Source organism: Eretmochelys imbricata, chromosome 2 (genome assembly GCF_965152235.1).
Source record: "Eretmochelys imbricata isolate rEreImb1 chromosome 2, rEreImb1.hap1, whole genome shotgun sequence".
NCBI classification, from domain to species: domain Eukaryota; kingdom Metazoa; phylum Chordata; order Testudines; family Cheloniidae; genus Eretmochelys; species Eretmochelys imbricata.
The window spans coordinates 35,729,544-35,754,507 of NC_135573.1; the positions used below are offsets into that span (position 1 = coordinate 35,729,544).

At 41.0% G+C, this 24,964-nt stretch overlaps 1 protein-coding gene across 37 annotated transcripts in view; it reads right to left on the reverse strand.

Annotated features, from left to right (window-relative positions):
- RIMS2 (regulating synaptic membrane exocytosis 2) overlaps positions 1–24,964 on the reverse strand; it is a 740,891-nt gene that overhangs the window by 61,145 nt on the left and 654,782 nt on the right. For 16 of the 37 annotated variants that reach the window (XM_077808869.1, XM_077808868.1, XM_077808874.1 and 13 more), the window contains one exon: positions 9,315–9,556. The exons of the other annotated variants lie outside the window; for them this stretch is intronic. In XM_077808869.1, coding sequence (XP_077664995.1) covers positions 9,315–9,556 — 242 coding nt within the window. The remainder of the gene's footprint in view (positions 1–9,314; positions 9,557–24,964) is intronic. 37 annotated transcript variants of the gene reach the window in all.

Consider the following 24,964-nt stretch of genomic DNA (forward strand, 5'->3'; position numbering starts at 1 on the left):
TGGAAGCTGTGGCTGCAGCTGGGAGCAGGACAGGAGCAGGGCTGGGGCCAGGAATGGAGCCATGGCCAGGTGCCAAGGCTCGGGGCAGGGCCAGGCACTGGGGCCGCGGCTGGGCCATAGCAGAGCTGGAAGCTGAGCAGGGCTGGGTAATGCTCCGTCACTACCCAGACCCGCACCGTGCCTCCTGAATGTTCCTCTGTGCCCCTCTAGTGGGGTGCGCCCCATAGTTTGGGGACCTCTGCTCTATGGTTTACTGACCTTTGGAATGTTGTATACAAAACCTTGATAAGAAAAGGTGTGTAAGGTCTATTGAATCCGTGGAATGTTCTACCTGTCACAAACAATGGGAGTGTAAATATGAGCAAAATTGAGCTCATAATTTGGAACCGAGTGAAGATGTAACCACTAAAAGACTGTTCTCCAGATTGGTAACATATTGACCTTTCTGTATGATGCTGATTTTACTTTTGCTAAATAAATCCACTAAGCCTGGTTATCTGACATCTTGACTCACTTAACATCGAACCCCGATAGCTGATAAGTTTATTGCCAGCATGTAAAGAGTGTGTATCACCATGGTATCTGTGTGTTTTTACAATGCTTCAACTAAGTTATTAAAAAGCCAAATCAGAGCAACAAAACACCATGGTCCTGATTTTAAGGGGTGCTTCAAAGAGAGTTGTGTGCACTACCATCCTGGAAAATTAGGTTCCATGTTGCCTGATGCCAACATCCCACATCTTTTAATCTGATCAGTGAAGTAGGAACTAGATTTACTTTAGTAAAACACAAAATACTGGGCTCAATACAGGGCTAATTTGATGACATTAGTGGCCGGTGATATACAGGAGCTCAGACGAAATGATGGTCCCTTCTGCCCTTAGAATATGAACCCAAGATGTCATTGTTTGATCAGTGGGAAGACCTATGGAAAAAGGTGACAGCTCTTTCTAAATATGACCAGGGTTCATGCTTAATTGTATTTCTGGATGATGCAAGTTTAAGAGGGCCAGGCCTAATAACAAAAATGTCCGGTCTCTAGCATCTAGGTGGGCATTACATTCTCACCTACCCACAACTTCTGAATAGAGAGCATGAGTCCAGCCAAGTACTTACAAAGAGTGGATGATCAGTGAAAAATCCACATATGACTGAAAGTAACACAGTCTACACGCAGATAGGATTCTTGTAAGGCCCCAGATTGTGGACCATATGGAGAAAGGCCAAACAGATACTTGCAGCTGATGGAGATGCTATAGATTTTGCCAGGCCCTCAAAGCAATTTTCCCTGCCCATCAGCAACACCTCCAACTTTCCCATGCCAAGCTATAGCCAGCTGGCTTTCTTTCAACTTCTAACTTCTGCCAGGCATTGAGAAAGCCTAGAAATAACAGTGCCTAGGTCAGAATAGGAGAAACAGAATTGGGTGTTATCAGCAAACAGATTACGCTGCAACCCATATTTTCTCAGTCTCCTTTGATGGATGTTGTAGAAGTGATAGGACTAATCTATGCAGCACCTCACAGATGAAAACCCTTGTGTGGAGGAACTAGCAATTACCCAACATCACTCTCAAGGAACAATCAGAAAGAAATGTGCAGAATCATTCTGTAGCAATCTGTCCACGTCAGGTAGGTCATAAAATATCAGCAACACCTTATGATCAGTAGTGATGAAGGTAGCTGGAAGACCAGTCTGAAAGCCCTTATTGGCAATTCAGTACTCTCAGAACCTACCTGAAGGCATTCAGCTTCTGTAGGAGCAAGCACTTAGAGAATAACAAAACTGTAAACAAACAGCATTAGATAATAAAGGACAAACTGGTCAAAAGACCACACACAAAAGATGATAATAAAAGGTACCATGTCAAGTTGGGTGGAGAGGAGATATGCACTGGGATAAGTGTTTTGCCTTGTTTTATTTAAAGTATTTAATAATGATATTGCAAAAGAGGTAACGGCACATAGAACACTCAGAACCCACGTACTTGGGAGGTACTGCAAGTACAAATGAGGACATAAAAGTAAGGGGAGTTAGAGAGATGAGATCTAAAGACAGAAGACAACAGAACTACTCATGAGATGCAAAAATTCATCCTGGGGAAAGAAATCTAACAGAGGTTCAGTGGGAGGCTGATACTTGGAAAGCAGTAAAGCAGAAGACAGCAAATTGAATATGAGCTTGCAATATAATATGTTGGCAAAAATTCAGTCTGAGTTTGGTCTGTATACACAGAGGCACTATGTCAAGTACTTGTTAGGAATAGTTCTTTTATATAGTAGCGAGTTCTTTAATAAACTTAATGTTAAAATTATATAATACACAGGTTAAGGAAAGAGTGTCTGTACATTTGGATATAGTGCTTAAATTATTCAAAGTTCAAAGGTTGGCTTAAAAGTAATACAATATATACAGACAGTTCTGGGCCAATTCAACATCAGAAAAACATCAACAATAAGCTTACAAATAGTTACTAAGGGCCTAGGAAGGGACTGATTTAGAATGAAAGTCTAAACAACTCAAACTGTACAGCATAGCTAAATAATGACTACAAGTATTTGAAGGGTGTAAGTACCAAGGAGAAGAAGAATTGTTTAGGTACAGGTTTCAGAGTAGCAGCCATGTTAGTCTGTATTCGCAAAAAGAAAAGGAGTACTTGTGGCACTTTAGAGACTAACAAATTTATTTGAGCATAAGCTTTCGTGAGCTACAGCTCACTTCACTGGATGCATTCAGTGGAAAATACAATGGGGAGATTTATATACATAGATAACATGAAACAATGGGTGTTACCATAAACAATGTAACGAGAGGGATTACTTAAGGTGAGCTATTACCAGCAGGAGAGCGGGAGGCGGGGAAAAACCTTTTGTAGTGATAATCAAGGTGGGCCATTTCCAGCAGTTGACAAGAACGTCTGAGGAACAGTGGGGGGTGGGGGGTAATAAACATGGGGAAATAGTTTTACTTTGTGTAATGACCCATCCACTCCCAGTCTCTATTCAAGCTTAAGTTAATTATATCCAGTTTGCAAATTAATTCCAATTCAGCAGTCTCTAGTTGGAGTCTGTTTTTGAAGTTTTTTTGTTGAAGAATTGCCACTTTTAGGTCTGTAATCGAGTGACCAAAGAGATTGAAGTGTTCTCCAACTGGTTTTTGAATGTTATAATTCTTGGCGTCTGATTTGTGTCCATTTATTCTTTTACGTAGAGACTGTTCAGTTTGAACAATGTACATGGCAGAGGGGCATTGCTGGCACATGATGGCATCTATCACATTGGTAGATGTGCAGGTGAACGAGCCTCTGATAGTGTGGCTGATGTGATTAGGCCCTATGATGGTGTCCCCTGAATAGATATGTGGACACAGTTGGCAATGGGCTTTGTTGCAAGGATAGGTTCCTGGGTTAGTGTTTTTGTTGTGTGGTGTGTGGTTGCTGGTGAGTATTTGCTTCAGGTTGGGGGTCTGTCTGTAAGCAAGGACTGGCCTGTCTTCCAAGATCTGTGAGAGTGATGGGTCATCCTTCAGGATAGGTTGTAGATCCTTGATGATGCGTTGGAGAGGTTTTAGTTGGGGGCTGAAGGTGATGGCTAGTGGCATTCTGTTATTTTCTTTGTTGGGCCTCTCCTGTAGTAGGTGACTTCTGGGTATTCTTCTGGCTCGTCCACTCCCCCCCCCCACCGCTCTCCTGCTGGTAATAGCTCACCTTAAGTGATCACTCTCGTTACAGTGTGTATGGTAACACCCATTGTTTCATGTTATCTATGTATATAAATCTCCCCCCTGTATTTTCCACTGAATGCATCCAATGAAGTGAGTTGTAGCTCGCGAAAGCTTACGCTCAAATAAATTTGTTAGTCTCTAAGGTGCCACAAGTACTCCTTTTCTGTTTAGCTATAGCACAGTTTCATATGACCTATTGGGAAAACTTACAGTGCCTTGTTAGATAACTATTCCCTCCCCATTATTTCTTCCCCCTTCTTCCGCACACCTCACATCCTCTGATTGGACAATCAGTCGGAGAAAGGAGAAGACAATAGGAATAGTTCTGCACAAACCCAAATCCCATCTTCTAGATTTACCATCCTAGGGGTGGTAAAGTTTTTGTTATCATCATGACCAGCGCCAGGGTTGTCAACTTTCTAATCACACAAAACCGAACACCCTTGCCCGGTCCACTGCCTTCCCTTCTCCAAGGCCCTGCCCATGCCCTGCCCCTTCTCCAAGGCCCCACCCTCACTCACTCCCTCCCCGCTTCCTCCGTCGCTCGCTCTTCCCCACCCTCACTCACTTTCATTAGGCTGGGGGAGGGGGTTGGGATAAGAGGGGGTATGGGCTCTGGGCTGGAGGTGCAGGCTTTGGGGTGGGGCCAGGGATGAGAGGTTTGGGGTGCAGGTGGGGAGCTCTAGACTGGGGCAGGAAATTGGGGTGCAGGGGGGTGAGGGCTCTGGCTTGGGGTAGGGCCAGGAATGAAGGGTTTGGGGTGTAGGAGGGGGCTGTGGGCTGCGTTAGGGGTTGGGGGGATGAGGGCTCTGGCTGGGGGTGGGGCCGGGGCTAAGGGTTTTGGTGTGCAGAAGGGGACTCTGGGCTGGAGCAGGGGGCTGGGGTGCAGAAGGGAGTGCAGGGTCCCAGCGGTGCTTACCACAGTGCCCGCAGGTCCCACCTGCCGCAGCACCCATTGGCTGCGGTTCCCAGCCAATGGGAGCTGCAGGACCGGCACTCGGGCGGGGGCAGTGCATGGAGCCTCCCAGCTCCTGGCTAACCCAGCGCATAGGGGCTGCAGGAATTTGTCAGCCACTTCCAGGCTCCGCGCGGAACTAGGGCAGGCAGGGAGCCTGCCTTAGCTCCGGGCCCCCACTGCACTGCTGACTGGACTTTTAACAGGCCGGTCAGTGGCGCTGACTGGAACAGCCAGGTTCCCTTTCGACTGGGCGTTCCGTTTAAAAACCGGATGCCTGGCAACCTTAATCAATGCCCCTTCTGTTGAATGGGAGGGCCTGAAAATGGTGCATAAGTGAATTAGGCCTTTTCACTATGTGGAATATTTAGTTGTCTGTTATAGGCATTTCCCACCTAAAAATGCCAGTGAAAAAGAAAGATTAGATATTCCCTGAAAAACTCATAAAGCTTGTCCACGTGGGGAATTGGCCCTGTTGTCAGCCAATGGAGGAGCTGCATTAATGCAAATGCCTAATGTAGACAACTTACCCTGGCTTGACACCAGTGTGAATTCCACTTACGTACATTTCAGCTTGCTTTGTCTACACTTTGGGATGGCATTGAGCACCAATGTAGCCATGCCAATCAGTGGTTAAAATCTGGGCTAAATCCAACTTCAGACTTTGGGAAGTGGTACTCCACAGGAGGGAATTAATTTCATTGTTATGAAGCACTCAGATACTATGGGGATGGTATAAAGACGTAGATGATATCACAATCTAATTAGATAGAAACAATTCATTTATTCAAAATAGATAAATTGGAGACCAAGAAAAAATAGAATCCTATTGTAAACTTACTGCAACATCGCTTTTACAAAATCATTGTAAATCTACTACAGGATCACTACGCTTTGTGGTGTCCTCTGATGTATTTAGTTCAATTAACATCTGGCACTTTGGTTGACAATCTCAGCAAAAAGGCCAAGGATCAAAGTAGCCTGTTGACAAATATGTCCTTTCATGACTGAAGGTGGATCTTCAGAATATGTCTGAAGTAGGGGAGTATGAAGAAGCATAGTCCCTGTGTTGTATTTGTTCTGTGGAGATAGGTTTCCAGTGCTGTCAAACTATCAAGATAGCACCTTTCAGGAGCACTGAAAAGTCACTTTAAAACTAAATATAGCAAAACATTTTAAATCAAATTCAGTCCTCTCTGCGTGCTTTAGCCTTCATGGCTTCATCCTAGATCTGCTCTACTTTAATGTTGCCCCCTGCCCTCTCCACTTAACCTACGATGTAGCCTTGACAACCTCAGACATCTCTGTGCCTTCTTCCATGCTTGGAATTCCCTTCTCCAACCTATTCATGAAGCCACCTGCCTTGCCACATTCAAATCCTTCCTGAGTACTCACATCTGCTACAAAGCCTATTGGGAGACACACACACACACACACACACACACAGAACCATAAAGATTATGATGTGTACATGCTTTATCGAGTAGCAATATGATATTGTTATTGTCTCCTTGCCCCCTTTTCTTCCCTCTTGTTGATCTGTTCACTCACTTGTTATGTCTTGGTGAATTAATCTTTTCAGGGCAGGGACTGTTTTCATGTGTATCTAACATAATTTTGGGACTCAAAAATAAACAATAACAAAAACATCTGAATGCATTAAACAAATGTTAAAGATTAGAATACAGAGTACATTAATTTATTCATCCCTAGAGTCGAAATTTGCCAATTCTACATCTGCTAACAACAAAGAATGCATTAAATTTGCCTGTAACACAAAGTTAAATTCAAATGACAATAGAAATTAGCTCTTTTATCGAATTATATTACGAATATACAGGATGTTTGACTCATAGCCACAAAAACGGTCATGAGATGAACTCAGCTTTTTAAACAAAGCCACATTCTGTAACAGTTTTTAGCCATTAAATATAAACAAAGACAACTACAACATATAACTGGCAGGCATCAGAAGGCAATTTTATAGCGACACTAATATACCGCTATGTAACGACTTAAATTGGCCAACATGTTTTGGACAGTAAAAGTTAAGTACTTGTAAGTGTGATGGCAATTTCAACAAATGTTGTATTGTTATTTCATAATTGTTGTTTCAGCCTTGGCATACCAATTTAAGAAACGCTTAGCTGACAGCTTAAGCATGATACCCATTGAACTATGTTGGTATTGCTGGAAATTAATTTCCTACTCCCTTTATTTCAGGCAGTTTCTATGTCATGATAGTGCTTTGCTATTTTAATAGTATCCATTGCTTCCTAGTTATACTAAAATTTACTTACAAGTAATTTACAGCACGTTTCGTGTTTTGTCATTAGGTCTTATAGTCTAAGGACTAGAAAATGACCCAGTGGATAAAATAGATGGAACTTACCTGTAAGTAAATTAAATTTGAAAAGTTTAACAATCTGTTCTTAACTTAGGCCCTCACTCCAACTACATAAGGGGAAAAGCTGAGCAAAAGTCTGCCTGTCTGTCATTACTGTACTGTCTTTAATTGGTTTCTTTCACAACTCTAATAGTGAAATGAATTTGTTTATATTTGGGGATTATTTAAAATACCACCTGCTTCTCAGTTCAGGAAAATCAATGGCAGTCAGGCTCCTACTTCAATGAGGCAACTCTGAAAATTTTACCCCTAGTTTTTGTTTATAACTACAGGATACAAAATAGCGACCAACTGATTTTAAAAAGTAGTGATGGAGATACTTCATATTAAAAATATTGTGCCACACAAATATCTCAACATGATATTTAGTCTGATCCTGTCTTACTTTGGATCCAGGCTATGGCAATCTTCCAACTCTTCCAAGAGAACAATATAGTATGAACTGAACATCCATCCTGAAATCATTTGATGCCTCTCATAGTAAGGGAGTCCTGACAGACTATCCCTAAGCATATAGCACCTTATTTTCAGCTCTGAAATCCACACACATCTGCACTTTTACATTACAAGAACATTATTGCATGTGCAAATCCTTGATTTGCTTGCACACCATGTCTAGGTGGACATGCATCTAGCCATGGGCAAACTGCACACCCAGTTAGAGGTTTCCCAGAATTGTGCAAGGGAGAGCTTCCATAAGGTGGCACCTTTGTAACCCCATCCTTTCCCACTCAGACATGTGAGCTTGGGGAAGAGAGAAACATCAGACAGCACTGCAGTTTCTGCAGCCAGAAACTGAGCTGGCAGCAGCTGAGACAACTAACTGCAGCAGGGATCTTAGGGTGCTGATGATATCACCAGTGTCTGACTGTTTTTACAGCTTTCACTCTGACTATGTTTTCCCCTCTGATGATTGGGCTGTTTGGTACAACAGCCTCCCAACTTCCACAGTCTCTTCATTAAACCTCACTCCATGCTCCTCTCCTCCCGCATATTCTGTTTTTTCCTATCCCCTCCCTTCATTGTCCCCGCTCAATTCCATTGTTCCCCCTTTCTCAGTTCAGCTAATCCACTCCCAACAAACACCATCCAAAAAAGTTTACAAACAAAACAACAAAAATTTGTGACACCTGGAAATCATTCCATTGTTCACTCTGTTATATTCCTTCTCTCCTTCCCTTTGTCTGTAATTTCTATGTAGATTATGAACTCTTCAGGGCAGGGACTGTCTCTAATTGCATCTCTAAACAGTGCTTAGTACAATGGGGGTCTGATCTCAGTTGGGAATTCTAGGTGCTACCATAATACAAATAATAAATAATAATTTCTCCATGCATGTATGAACAGAAGAGAGTGAGCTGTTTTTTACTGTATTTAGTATAAACCACATACCAACATAACACACTACTTTTGTATGAATATTAATAAGCATACACTATATACTGCATACTACACACACACATTTTAATATAAAATATCCAATTTCCTTTGTAAGAAACAGTAGTTTTACTCAAATTCCTTAATTGCTAATGACAGCTTTTCAGAGTGAATTATATATAAATGATTTTTTCCAGATGTAAGGTGTGAAATAAACAAAGTACCTAACACTGATTCTGGATGTCCTGGTATTAAGTCAGAATATAACTCTATCCCTATTTATGTAGAACATTTCGGTATTGAATTTTAACTGGTAAATGTAAAAAGCAATGACAAATGCAAATTGAAAAGAAGGGAAATACTGATCAATAAAATGGTTATACTAATCCAATAAAATATAAGATACCTTCTTGGTAATGAAAACTGTTCCACATCAAATAAATTTTGCAAGTTCAAATGTGAGAAAAAGAGGACTGAAATATACAAAGAATGTTTATAACAAAAGACAGACAATTCTGCAACTGCATTTCAGTGATCCTTCACAAATCATTAATAACAATCCCCAAAACATAAGCACAACTCACATTGGTTCCTGAAAAGGAAAGGATTACTGCATTAGGTGTGCTTTAGTAAGCATAAAAACACAAGCCACAGTCCAATCGGTAGGAGGATCTTTGCTAAAGAAACAAAACAGTTTGATAAATGTTCAGCCAGGTAAAAAGTTTCCACTCTCCTCTTTTCCCCTAGAATACTGTTAATTAGGCAACTGCAGCATTACATTCAAATGACTACATTGTAATATATATATATTATACATATTTAAATCACAAACTAAAAAAATCTGATTCCTACCAGTTTGGCTGAGTTGAGAAGTGCTGCGGCTTTTTCGTGACAGACCCACAATCGCTACCATCTTTGCGCCGATACTGGAGCGTCGTTTTTTGCCACTAGTGCCCACAGTGCCCACTGCTGTGTCAGACTGGCTGCCATCGTTCTTCTCTAGCGTGTACATGTCCCCGCCGATGCTGGTGCTCTTAGTCATGTTCTTTCCTGAGGCGCCCATCTGTCTGCTTTGCATTTTGGATGTAAAGACACTGTCAGCCGATGGATGGACAAACAACATAGACAACAGAAGAGTAAAAAGGGGAAGACAGAAAAGGATGGGTTTCAGATGAAAAGTTTTGGGAGATTGTAGGAGCAAAGCAGCTAATTCACACAGGTAGGGTTTTGCTTTTGTTAGAGGTAGAGAGGAACAACTTTAATTGTCAAGTTCCTGCTAGCACTTTATTGGTTTTCTCTCTTTAATCATATACTTCACTTGTTAAACTTTTTTTTTAATTAAAAGGCTTTCCTTCTACTTATGAAAGTTCTTAAAAGTATATTATCTACATATAGTATAATGGTAAATACACTTATATGGCATTTGTAAATGTAGTGAAAACATCATGTATTTTCATATTTAATATACAATTTATTAGTTCAGTATTTCCTTTTCATGTTTAACTCTTGGCCAGTCAAATTACACACATCTGTTCCTCCGGTCTGCCACTCGGCAGATTCTGCAAATCAGTTAAGCAAAGATTGCCTAGCCCAGGCAAAAGAGGCAAAGCAAATAAAGCATCAAAAGTGTCATCTGTAATGTCATTTTTTTTAACTAAAAATCTAATGCTGCAGAATCCCTGAGTAGATGAATAGTTTTTTTGCACTGGATTCTTTTTCCTGAGTAGGCTCTTTCTTTATTCTAAAACTTATTTACACTATATTGACATTTGGGTATATTATCTTATAATTGCAAGTGATCAGCCTCTCATACAGATCAGTTATTCCCAAACCATTGCACAGTGCAGACTCCTTGGTAAGAAAGACTTGCTCACAGTCACTTCCCAATGATCATGAACAAGTTACTCCCCAACCTCCCAGTCCTGATCCCTCACCTTCCCTGCAGGAACTATGGTGCTTGATTACATATAAAAGCGATATGAGGGCAGGCTTAGAGAGACTAAATAAAAATAAGCTTGCTTCAACATGGCGGACAGGGCTAATTGCTTATTTTCCTCCCCTGCATTTTGTATCTGCGTTGTGCTCAGGGCCAGCTCCAGGCACAAGCGAACCAAGCAGGTGCCTGGGGCAGCAAATGTAAAGGGGCGGCAGGACTGGCTCCGTGTTTGGCAGCAAGGTTTTTTGTTTTGTTTTTTTGCCACTTGAGGTGGCAAAAACGCTGGAGCCGGCCCTGGCTGTGCCATACATTTATTACTACCATGTTCCTATTGCTGTCTGCATCTCCCACTATACTGCTTAGGTGACACTGCAATTTGATTCTCTCCTTTTGTATGTTTGCTGCCACTCCAACATAGCTGTCATCCACAAATGTATTATTTACACTAAAGAAACACCCTACACAGAACACACAAAGTGGCTGCACGGCAGGGTGCAGATAGGTACTTCTTTTTGCTGGAGTCACAGGGGGTTATTTATTTTGGTTTGTTTAGTTTACTTGGTCAAAAAATCCTCTGGAAACCCCAATCATCCGTGACTGGGGGACAATTAACATGAAGTATCACAACTTGAAAATTGGTAAATGGCAAAGCACTGTGACAGAAGCAGCTCCACGCTCACCTATAGGTGTTCCATGAATCATGATGTGAGAACTACATAGATCAGTGTTATACCATTTGGTGAAAAAGGGCTGTCTGAGACATATGATGTGGACAGTTTGGGAAAAAGTTAAAGTCCTCCCTTCAGAAAGACAGAAATATATGCAACACTTTACAGTACTGCACTTTTGTGTTAACTTTGAGCCTGCTGCTACAAGGTCTCCATGTTGACTTCCATGGAAACTCCTTGCATAGGATTCCGCCCTTTATTAGTTCGATTTGGTAGGCGCCTACTCTTGGTAACTCTGCTTTAGACACAATGCTGGATAGTAAAAATAGAACAAAGTGGAATATTTTAGTGAGGCAAAGAAAATAATTAACACAGTTTTGCTTACAAGTAGTGATACCACAAAGATTAACAAAGGCTTTTTGTTTGTTTGTTTTAAACACAGAACTGAGACAGGGAGTGAGTGATTTCCGCCAGCATAGGGCTCCAGTGTGGCTTTTAGCCACAGTCATATGAAGTCAATCCTCCTGGAGCTCCTGCTACTCAAGAAGAGTGGATCCACTTCAGGGGATCCAGCATGTGCTCCCTGTAGAGCCAGCCAGCTCTGTTAGTTAGTGCAGAGGGGGACTGGGGCCATAACCCTGCCTCTTACTGTCTTTGGAGTGAATAGTGGGGCTGCAAATGTCCTCACCCCTGCACAGACTAATGCTGTGACTCTCTCACTTGTGCCTCTGCACAGGCAACAGCAGCCCTCTGGCCCATTGTTATTTTGTTCCACATCCATTTGAAAAAGCAGGGATGGTGTCTTTGATCCTTGCAGTTTCCACAGTAGATGTTATGCAGTTATAAACATATTCACTGAGCGTATGTGGTGCCGTCCAGAGCGCACACATTACGCCATTATTATACACTCATATATACACAAATGTAGTGTCCACTGTACTGGGTGGCTGAGTCTGTTCCCCCCTTTCTGGAGAAGGAAAAATCCAGCATGAACAAAGCAATTGGTACATCAGTTCACATTACTGGAAGTCTGCTTTTATGTTTGGGTACCTACTTTACAAGCTAATCAGCAGTAGTGGCCTGACTAGGCATCCCTAGGCACTATCTATAAATAGTAAAGTGCAAACATCTGGAAAAATACTGCATACTTGAATATGTTTAATTGTGAAAAATAAAGACAATTATGCTGACTTTCAGAGCAGATCTACGTCTTCTATGTCTAGAGACACCACAGAGATGGTGGGGGCTGCTAGTGGGCCTGAGATCAGGGACAGGAGTACTTGTGGCATCCTAAAGACTAACAAATTTATTTGAGCATAAGCTTTTGTGAGCTACAGCTCACTTCATCGGATGCATGTAGTCTAATGGACAGGGTTCCCCATTTCAGGAAAACTCTTCCCTTGATGATGCCTATAAAAGCAGAGTCAGACTTCATCTACCCCAGGGTGCCAGCCGGACTGGGCAGAGGAAGTACAATAACCAGTCTCTTGACAGTTTTAGAGAGTGCCCCCTTCATTGATCTGGCTCCTTGAATAAGGAGGTGGGCTAGCCACTCACTTCAACATGATAACTACAGAGAAAGGGAGAATGAAAGTCAGACATCTCCATCCCAAATATTCCAAGGATAAGTCATGAGTGGCCCAGGATTACCTAATTAAGTGGGTTTATTAGCCAAAGGGAACATAGGAAATATATGGAGATTAAGAGGTGGGGAATCTGGATCACTGCAAATCTCTGGGATTATCTTGGCCAAATTTGGGGGAAGAGTAAACATATTCCCCTTCAGTATCAAGGAAATGTTACTTCTCATTCTTCTGTGAATCCTTGAGTCATTTTCAAGGACTGGGAAGCTTATTGGAGAATCAATATGATTTGATTAATGAACACTATTCAGAACTAAAGAAACCAGCAAGGTCGGGCTCTTCCGAGGAGCAACATGATAGAAGAGGAAGGAGAACCTTCCTTTTGTGTGTGGGTGGGGGGGTGGGGAGGGAGAAGTGAAGGGATATGGGGTGTGAGGAGAGACAGAATTTGCAAATTACAGAGCTTTTCCTTTTCGATCCTGACTCACATTTACAGTGTCTGATTGAGGAACAGAAGATGAATCAGACAATTAAAAGGGGTGATGAGTAACTGTATAGAGACAGGGTAGCCTCATTAGTGAGAGAAGCCTTAGACTCTTAGACAGCTTGACCCATTAAGGGTAAGATTTCAGGGTAGAACTCCTCCAGAAAAAAATATCTTATTGCTTGAAATTCACTCTCTCTCAGCTGAAGGCCCATGCTTTAGGAGTAACGGCCTCAGACAATGTTCCCTGTTGCCCCACCGAGGGGAGGTAGAACTGGAGTGCTCACATGACCTGAGCCTGAGAGAAACTTTCTTATGGGTGACTGTCCCTAAGATGCCAGCAGAGGTGCTCTGTCCTTGCAGAAAGAGAAAGGTTGGTGTACTGGAACCTGTCAGACTGCTCAGCAAATAAATAGTAAGGCCTCTTTAATGCACCACCCACCCTGAAGAGGAAGAAAAATTGCTGAGGACCAGAGCAGTTTGGAAAACTTGTGGAATACATTGTCTGCCCTGAAGTGGGAGGAGAAGCAGGAGCCTGAGGTCCGAACATTTGCTGCCTGATGAGGTGAGCATAAGAGGGTGGACACAAAACCTCGGTCCTGAGATGAGCCTGGTGGTCTGCCAACACTGCTATGGCCTTTGTTATAATAGTGATGGGAGACTGAGACTGGGTTTCTTCCACATGGTCTCAAGGGAAAATGAGAAGAGGCATTAAATTTGGCACCAAGAACCTTCCACTAAAGAAATTTGGGGACCTATCTAACTTTCTGCTGTCTGGATGATTGCTACATGAGGAGGCAAAGGTCTCTACCTAGAGCCAAGGCAGAGTTTAAGCAGAGGAAAGTGCAGGAGCTAGTCTGTAGAGGAAATACAACTGTGGGGTGAGAAAAAAAATCTTGGAGGCCAATGACTGGTCATTCAGTTTAGCAAGAGTCATAAATATAAAGGGAAGGGTAAACACCTTTAAATCCCTCCTGGCCGGAAGGAATCCGGAGGAAAAACCCTTTCACCCATAAAGGGTTAAGAAGCTAAGACAACCTCGCTGACACCTGACCAACATGACCAAAGTGGAGACAAGATACTTTCAAAGCTGAAGGGCGAGGAAACAAAGGGTTTTTATCAAGCCTTCCTCAGAAAGGGGGTGTAGGGCTTGGGGGGATTTTGGGAGGAAAGACATTTCCAAGTGGGCTCTTTCCCTGTTATATTTGTTAGACGCTTGGTGGTGGCAGCAAAAAAGTCCAGGGACAAAAGGTAAAATAGTTTGTACCTTGGGGAAGTTTTAACCTAAGCTGGTAAAAATAAGCTTAGGGGGTTTTTCATGCAGGTCCCCACATCTGTACCCTAGAGTTCAGAGTGGGGAAGGAACCTTGACAGCAAGTCTGTAAAACAGGAGGGATACCCATTAGTCCAGATTGTCAAATAAGTAGGTACAAAAAAGGAGCCATAGAAATGTTAGGCAATTTGGGAAAATAAAGAGCCATCTTTGAGTCTTTTAATTTCCAATGAGATTTACACCAGGAGATTATGAAGCAATTAGGGTTTTTTTATTTTTTAAATGTAAAAGGCATCCATAATCACCCTTCGAGTAAGACCTTGGCTGCAACCTTAGCTATGGGGAGGCTGCTGCCTTTCTATATTACACAAGAAATGGAGATTAAATAGGAAGGAGCAGCGAAAAGCTCAGGGCGAAGCCATATCCTATGCAGGAAAATCCCATGGTTGGCTTAAGAAACTCTGAGTGTTAACTTGCAGTATCCTGTTCAGAATTCTATTATTGGTGCCAAGTGTGACTTGCCCTGAGAGCAAATAGGGCTGTGGTCTCAAAAGACCATTCCAGGTTTAGCACATGTGTAAAATGTTCTCCAAGAACTGAACAGAAACCTAAGAGGTGTTGAAATAGGATGGGATAGGGAAGGAAAGAAGTGGTTGTCTACTACCAGGGTCTTTCACCTGTGGCAGCATATTGTCTTAAAAACTGCTCTGGCAACTGTTATGAGAACCCAGCTGTGTCTATCTTGGACACCTTTAGGGGTTACAGCACAGAGGGGCAATTCCAGTCAACACGAAGTAATACGCAGTGTCAGCATCATTTGCATGATAAAATCCTTGTAAGATCAGAGAAGGTTGATACTGGGAAGAGCAACTATCTTCATGACTACCTTACAGTAAAATCCTTGCAGGACTCAGAAAGTGGTACTTACATCCTGTAAGAAAGTGGTACTTATATACAAATTGTGTGATAAAAACTGTTCATTTCCTAGTAGCAAATAAAACTTGCATTATTTAATACATGACTGTAATGCTGGGGAAAGGAAAGGCCCTAGAGTGATAGCACTCCAAACTAAAGTCTTCTGTTTACCCACAAAATATGTAGAGCAGTGAATGCTCCCACATGGCTCAGAAATATGCCATTACTAATCCTTAGGCTGAGCTGTTCCATTCCCCCTAAATGAAAGAGGTTCAAACAGTCATCCCCATTAAATAAATCTGTTGCAAGGTGCTTAAAATGGCTGTCAAACAAAGTTACTATAATTCCATTAGACATAGAGTACTGTAGCTCATTATTAAAGAACTACATATTAGAAAAGTCAGCTAGTTCACTACAGTTAGTTAACTGGAAGCATAAGATCATGTTCTGCTTTGTCTACCTTAGACAATGAAGTAGATTTCATTCAGGCAAGTTCTGTCAACCAAACTAATGTAGAAGGAAAGGGCTTCAGCTTCTGAAATGTGTGTAAAATCTCAAACTTTCCTTTGTGTGAAAAGTAAAAATTAGTAATTTTGAAAGTTTACTTGGGTCACAAAATGTAGGACAAATTCAGATTTTTTGAGTGCTAAATTAAACTTTAAATAAGGGTGTGATAGATTAAGTGATGGAGACAATGTTTTCGAACTGGCTGAGATAACTGGGAACACCGTGAACTGATAAGCTTGAAATGTAGGTAAGGTGAGGACATAAGTGATTGGGCCTTACATGATCCATGCAATATTCAAACCAATTAGATATAAGAAGAATAGATGTTAATAGCTAGGAAAAATGTATATAAACTGTGTATTGTGTGACTTGATTTGGAATTATGGTTTCACTTTGTACTTAACCCCCCTGCATCTAAGCCTGTATAAGATGGGCATAGAGCTGTATAATAAAATAACTTATTTGATGAGCAGGAGTTGAACTGAATATTTTGATCTTATAAAACTGGATAAATCATTCTCCAGAACTAGACAAGGTGTTCTGGATAAGCTGAGTGGAAAAGGTCTCAGAGGGAATCACAACGCCTGGGATGACTGATTGAGAAAGGGCTTTCTTATCAAAGAATATCAGTCTTAACCACCTAGATTTCACCAAAGCTTTCAACTGTATTCATAGAGAATTGCTATGGAAGATCTTGTGACAACATGGACTTCCTAGAACGATAGTGGCAGCGGCTAAGATGCTGTATGAAGGTTCAAAATGCTGTAAGAAAGTGCAGAGACCAACTGGCTCGATATTGTCTCTGGAGTAAGACAGCAATGCACTTTATCACCTCTCCTCTTCTGCATTGTGATAGATTACATAATGCAAAAATCAACATCAAAGGAAGATACAGGAATTACGTGGAGTAATGAAAACTTCAAGATCTCTACTTTGCCGATGACATTGTTCTGTTGGACACAGAAGATGATGTTAGGAAAAAGGCCATTATCAATGTCAAATGTGAGGCTACCAAAGTAAGATTAAGAATCAGCCGAAAGACAGCAAAAGTCATGAATGTTGAAAGAGGAGTCAGCAATGATGATGTACATGTGATCGATAATGAAGAATACAGCATGGTTAACAAATTTTTATATTGTGGAAGCAGAATTTAGTGCTAATGGCTAACTCCATAAGGAGATGAAAGCAAAAATTGGAAAGACAAGTGGTTCCTTTTCAAGACTGGCAAATATCTGGAAAAATAAGGAGATTCACACAAGAAGCAGGATAAAGTTATACAATGCCATTGTGATCTCCACATTGTTACATTGTTCTGAAACTTGGCAAGTACTAGAAACCCACATAAAAAATTAATGCATTCCATCAGAGATGCTTGTGAAGAATAATTGGTAGGATAAAGTAACCAACGCTGATAAGTTACAAAGGACTGTCCAGCAGACTGTAGAGACAATGATTGGAGAAACAACTGGGAAAATGTAAATCAAGTACAATAAAAAATGCTTAAACCCCATGCCATAAATATAAAGGGAAGGGTAACCACCTTTCTGTATACAGAACTATAAAATCCCTCCCGGCCAGAGGCAAAACCCTTTCACCTGTAAAGGGTTAAGAAGCTAAGATAACCTCGCTGGCACCTGACCAAAATGACCAACGAGGAGACAAGATACTTTCAAAGCTGGGGGTGGGGTGGGGGGGGCAAAGGGTCTGTCTATCTGTGTGATGCTTTTGCCGGGAACAGATCAGGAATGCAGCTCAGAACTCCTGCAAAAAGTTAGTAAGCAATCTAGCTAGTAACGCGTTGGCTTTTCTTTTGTTTAATGGCTGGTAAAATAGCTGTGCTGAATGGAATGTATATTCTTGTTTTTGTGTCTTTTTGTAATTTGCCTAGAGGGATTCTCTGTGTTTTGAATCTGATCACCCTGTAAGTTATTTACCATCCTGATTTTACATAGGTGATTCTTTTACTTTTTCTTTAATTAAAATTCTTCTTTTAAGAACCTGATTGCTTTTTCATTGTTCTTAAGATCCAAGGGTTTGGATCTGTGTTCACCTATGCAAATTGGTGAAGATTTTTATCAAGCCTTCCCCAGGAAAGAGGGTGTAGGGCTTCAGGGGATATTTGGGTGGGGGGGAGATGTCTCCAAGTGGGCTCTTTCCCTGTTCTTTGTTTAATACGCTTGGTGGTGGCAGCATAGGGTTCAAGGACATGGCAAAGTTTGTACCTTGAGGAAGTTTTTAACCTAAGCTGGTAAGAATAAGCTTAGGGGGTCTTTCATGCCGGTCCCCACATCTGTACCCTAGAGTTCAGAGTGGGGAAGGAACCTTGACACCCCATAATTTTAAACTGTGAAAATTTAAAATCAAGAACAATATTAAAAAAGCTTAAAAATAAATATTGATATTGTCTGTCAAAATTATAAAAATTAAAATTGAATTCTGCCAAGCCTACATATAAGGGTAAGTGTTAGTTATGTAATTTCTTTCTCTGTGTAATTCAAGATGATGTTGCTAAAGTCCAGATTCTGAATATTGCCGACTTAATGGTTGGAGACAGATTGTGGACACCTGACTCACATGAAATAGTACCTTGCCCCCAGGGTAGTTTCTCTGAGGTCATTATGACTACTTTTTGAGTACGGTGCTACTAAATGTAACTAAAAGTATGTATCAGAATCTGGTCCTGAATCAAGAATATCTGTTGCAGGAAACAACATAGTTCACTTCACATAGGTTACAGAGCCACAACTGAGAAAATGGAATTTTACAGTTCAGTAACTGCATAATCAGTGATAAGTTACTTACATAAGTATCTAATTTAATTTTCTTTTACTCAGAAAAAGTAAAAAAAAATTATCACTTGTGTTCCCCAGTATAACTGAAAGCCAACTATTCATGTGTGTATATCAAATATTTTACTATTTATTACTTACTTATGAAACACGCTTAAATAAAAACTTTATGACCAAACATTGCCTCTTTCTTATATTTACAATATTGTTAATATAAATAGTTTTTAGAGACTCAAAAGATAGATCTAGATTATCATTTTTTATCTAGTGATATAATCTAAAAAACTGTATCTCACTTATTGGATATCTTGTAGAACTTTGTTACTGTTTTTTTTTATTTTTTAAAGCCTGAATTGCAAATTAATTTGCAAAATAAATTTGGGCCAGCAATACTTTCTTGTCTTTATACTAAAGATGTAAATATCAGAATCTGATTTACATTGAAATCATTTGTTTTTCTCCAATAAAAATGCCAATATTAATACCTCCTTGTGATTTTTCTTACTTCTTTAATGAATGATTGTTTATTAAAATGAAGCATTTATAACTAAGGCTGTGAGTTTGTTATGGAGGTCATGGAAGTAATGGATTCCGTGATTTTCCGTGACCTCTGCCCATGACTTCTGCAGCAGCAGGTGCGCCTGGCTCAGGGGCAGCTCAGGCAGTCTCTGGTGCAGTCTCCCCCACTCACAGCAGAAGAGTTTGGGTGTGGGTTGGGCCAGAGGGTTGGGGCATGACATGGGGTGAGGTGGGTTCTGGGCAGCGCTTACTTGGGGGGCTCTCTGGATGTGGTGACATCCCCCTCACTCAGCTGCTAGGCGGAGGTGTGGCCAGGCAGCTCTGAGCACTGCTTCCGCCCAGGGCACCACCTCTGCAACTCCCATTGGCCACCTGCCAGCCAATGGGAGTTGCAGGAGCGCTGCCCATCCCCCCTTCAGCAACTGGGCCTCCCTGCCCCAGCACCTGTGGGGCCGCTGGGTAGCTCTGCCGCGTTTTAATCATAGCTATTTTTAGTAAAAGTCATCAAGAGGCCATGTGCCTGTGACTTGTCTGTGACTTTTACTAAAAAAACCGTGATTAAAATGTAGCCTTATTTATAACTCTAACATTTCATTTTGCCATAGAATGGATATTGTAATGAACTAACATACTATGACGTTTTAGGGGGGAAATGATTTCTTAAGTGCTCCAGAAAGATCTTTCATCATAGTTGTCTCTCATGAGGTCAGCAGACCCCTCAAGATTTTCTTACACACCTTTTTTTACAACTGAGAAAGGAATTTAAATCTTAATAGATGTTTTATATTCAAAGATGCTTTCATTCCATTGATTTGCTGAAGAAACTGAACAATAACAGCATTTTTGGAACAACAATGAGGTAGAAAGTAACATTTCCATGGGAACTATGCTTCAGGCTAATACATGTATTCATCTGTCAATTCACATCAGAGAGAGACACTACAATGGGAAATTATAATGAATTATAATTATAATGACTGGTCCCTAGCGTCCTCATTTGGCCAAAAAAATATTGTATTGACTCATTCTTACCTATTTATACAACTGATGTAAACTTCTAACAGCTACCCTCCCTTAAACCATAATTATTAGATTTATTTAATTGAACTTATAATTAGTAGGTTGACTGAAAACAATTGAGCAAATAATGAGTATGGTTTGTTTAAAAGAATGCTCTCAACATGCAATATTTCTCTGAAGAGAAATTCATCAGTGAATACATAGGTGACTTCAATTTACTCTCTTATATATAAACATTATTCAAGCAAAGCATGTGTGTATAAAAATAGAAACAATAGGCAACACACAAAGTGCACTCTGGGACTGTTAGACTTTATCTATACTTGCCTACACCTGTGGTGGCCTGGAGGGTAAATGTAGCTACACGCCACAGCGAAAGGCAGAGTGGGTCCACACTCACTGTAGTGTGTAGCTACATGCGACAGTGAAAGGCTCCAGTGGGGGACAGGCAGCAGGGATATGCTCCAGCAGCTCCCTGCTACCAGAGCCTCTCACTGCAGCAAGAAAAGACTCTGGCAGGAGGGAGGCGACAAGGAAAGTCTATATCAGCTCCCTGCTGCCAAAGGCACTGCTTGGGCATTTAAAGAGCTGTCTATGGTATACCCTCGTGTTCAGGGGTGTACCCTAGCCAATGCCTCACTACTATTTATCCTCATTGTAGCTGGGTGTGCAGTGATGTTACTGCATGGCAAACTACTGTGCTGTAGATTCATACTGTGGCTTGCTGGGCAGTAAAGTTCCATGTAGTCAGGCTCCATGAGATGCCTCATTACAATGTTATCACATATGTATCTGTACTGACACCCTTTGCTGGGATAAACTTGTATGAATTTCATAGACCTGATTCTGTGTTATAATCTTTCCCTCACTGGCATTTCAAGACAAGAATTCAGTACTAACATATCTTGGCACAAGTTTCTATTTGATAAAATTACACTATATAAGGATTTCAGATATGCAAATTCCTATCTCAGATATTTATTTTTCTATTCTTCAGGACATTATATTTCAATACCTTGTAAAATTTCTAACAAAGACAAAATCTGAGTGCCAAATTGCATGATAATAGTTTTCTCTTATTTGTAGAACCTTTCTGTAAATGAATTCTCCTCTTGCTTTTACATACTTTTATCACTATAGAACTATTAAGAACAGGTTTGACCAAGAGAACTAAGTATAAGATTGGAAGTAAATAATACTTAATTATCTAAGTCCCAGAAATGTCGCAAGGATGAGTTAGTTAGTATTATTATATTTTTTTAGTTTCATATAAATCTGTAAATATGGGGGGTCAATCAGAGATCAGGGTTAGGACATAAATTAAAGTGTGACTGAATCAGTGGAACAGAACTCATGAGGCTGAACCATCTAGCAGTTATCCACATCTTTCAGCTAAGAAGGTGAACAGCCTGTCTGCCTAAAACTGTCAACCAAACAACAACATTTGTCAATAGTGTGTTAACAATGAAGTTTCCACCTTTAAAAAGGGCAGTTGGCCTTCTACAAGCCTGCACATTATGGCCCTGAAAGCATCCCTATTAAAAATGCACTTAAGACACAGGTTTAAATTTGAAGTGAACGTTAAGCACGTTTAAATACTTTTTTGAATTGTAGCCTACTTTGCTGACGGTGGAAAGTCAGAGAGGAATGCTTTTTGTTTTCAGATCTGACAATGCTTATTAAATCCAAGAATACAACTAAACTGCAAGGTTGCTTGAGAGGTTTATTCGTGGAAGAACTGGAAAGTTAATTTTGAAATGAAGAGAATGTAGTGAGCTGATCAACCACATCCTGAATCTACCTTGTGTCCCAGAGCTAAAACTACCAGAGACAGAATTTTAAATCAAGCCAGAAAAGTGAGAAAAATCTTGTAGAAAAAAAGATCTTTTCATATCCTTTCAGACTTGAGGTTATAAACTGTCAAAATATACAGAGATGATACTGTCTCACATGACCTTCTCATAAACAAACTACAGAAAAATAGCCTAGACGAACCTACTATAAGGTGGGTGCACAACTGGTTGGAAAACTGTACTCGGAGAATAGTTATCAATGGTTCACAATCAAGTTGGAAGGGCATACTGAGTGGGGTGCTGCAGGGACCTGTCCTGGGTATGCTTCAATATCTTCATAAATGATTTGGATAATGGCATAGAGAGTACTCTTGTAAAGTCTGAGGATGATACCAAGCTGGGACGGGTTGAAAGCACTTTGGAGGACAGGATTAGAATTCAAAATGACCTTGACAAACTGGAGATATGGTTGGAAATAAATAGGATGAAATTCAGTAAGAACAAATGCAAAGTACTACACTCAGGAATAACCAATTGCGCAAATACAAAATCAGAAATGACTGCCTCGGAAGGACTACTCCAGACAAGAATCTGGGGGTTATGGATCACACTAAATATGAGTCAACAATTGTAATAAGGTTTCAAAAAAAATGATCATCATTCTGTGATGTATTAGCGGGAGTGTTGTACACAAGACACATGAAGTAATTCTTCCACTCTACTCAGCACTGTTAAGGCCTCTACTGTAGTAGTGGGTCCACGTCTGGGCATCAGACTTTGAAAAAGATGTGGACAAATTGGAGAAAGTCCAGAGAAGAGCAACAACATTAATCCAAGTTCTAGAAAACATGACCAATGAGGAAAGATTGAAAAAACTGGGGATTTGTTTAATCTGGAGAAGAGAAGAGTGAGGGGGGATATGATAACACTCTTCAAGTATGTAAAAGGTTGTTATAAAGATGAGGGTGATAAATCGCTATCCTTAGCCATTGAGGACAGGACAGGAAGTAGTGGGAAGCTTTTATTGCTTCAAAGGACATTTAGGTTAGCCATTAGGAAAAACTTCCTGTCAGGGTAATTAAGCACTGGAGCAAATTATCTAGGGAGGCTGTGGAATCTCCATCATTGGAGGTTTTAGAGAAAAGTTTAGACAAACACCTGTCAGAGATGGTCTAGATAATATTTAGTCCTGCCTCAGTGCAGGGGACTGAACTAGATGACCTATGTGAGGTCCCTTCCAGTCCTACACTTCTATGAGTCTATGAGAAAAATCATGTACAGCTTCAGGGTAAGACAAGCCACAATTGATCATCTTTACTTGAGTAAACACATTATCTATAAGGAAGCGTTCTCCTAATTAGCAAACACACCAGAAGCTAAACAACTTGTTAATTAAATTATGCAAGAATCAGATGGCAATAGCTACTGGAATTAGATTATTTAATATCTGATATAGACTCTGAAGAACAGATACTTGCCCTACAGTAACTGTGGTTCTTCAAGATGTTGTAGTCAGTGTGGATCCCACTATAGGTTTGCAATCATAGATGCAAGATTGGAGTCTTTCAAATAGCTATGTCCATCAAGGCTACACAGGTGCTTCATGCCTTCCTGTGAACCCATATGAGGGCATAAAAGGTGGGGTGATCACCGCCCTTCTTCAATTGCTTCGCAATTCAAAGCGTAACGGTATGTCTACACTGTCCATGTTATAAGGTGGCTGTGGCAGCACTGTGATGTGAGCAGCATAGACACGCTTTATTGCAAGAGCTCTCCCGGAGATAAAAAATAACCACCCTGAATGAGCGGTGATAGCTTTATCACTGGGAGTGTGGCTCCCAGAGATAAAGCACTGTCTATACTGGTGCTTTTCAGCCCTAAAACTTTTGTCGGTGAGAGGTGTGCTTTTCACACCCCTGAATGACTAAAGTTTTGGCACTGAAAGTGGCCATGTAGACACAGCATGAGTTGCTGAGGACTCTGAAAAGCCAGGATGAAGGGCAGGTTGTGGGATCCACATTGATGGCAACATCTGAAAAAATACACAGCTACTCTAGGGCAGCCATTCTCTTTTCTTCATGCCTCAGTGTGGAGTCCACTGTAGGTGACTGACAAACAGTATTCCCTCTGGACCGTGGGAATGAGCAGTACCAGCTACATCTGTCCAATAATGATTGGAATACTACTCTCCCAAACATCAGATCTAGCCACCACGTCAAGGGCGGAATACTTGAGGGGCATAGTACAGAGGGTTGTTCCACATTGCTGCTTTAGAGAGCTCAGATACTGGCACATTTCTGAAGCAGACTGAAGATGCTGTATGTTTGGAGGGAGTGGCTCACTAGCTAACTAATACATTACTTGATCCACTTAGAAAGTCTCTATGATGAGACAAGTTGGCCTTTCAATGAGCTGGATACTGCCACAAAGAAACGAGGAGACAACTTAAAGGAGTTGGTCCTATCCAGGTAATAGAGCTAGGCTCTGGACACATCCAACTTCTCCTCTACTAGTGTTGCATATGCTTTTGGAAAGAATACTGAAAGATTAAATCAACTGATTCAGGTGAAAATCTGGACCACCTTAGAGATGAACTTAGGGTGCAGTTTCAGAACCACCTTGTCCTTGTGAAAGCATCAATATGGAGGTCTGGCCATAAGGGCTTGGAAATTCCTTACTCTTTACATCAAGCTGATAGCCACCAGACAGGCTGTATTAAGGGTAAAGTGATGTATCAAACAATCCAATAGCATCTTGAACAGAGGCTCCATGACCTTTGAGGAGGAGGATGTTGAGATCTCATATAGGAGTCAGGTCTCTAACAGGTGTGTAAGTATGCAGGAAGTCCGTGAGGAATCTTGATACCATTAGATGTTGAAAGAATGCGTATGACCATATCAGAGCATGACATACTGTTATTGCTGCAAGGTGGACTTTGAGCAAAATAAACAACCAATCCAGCTTGTTTTAAATGCAGCATGAAGTGGAATCATAGAATCATAGAATCATAGAATA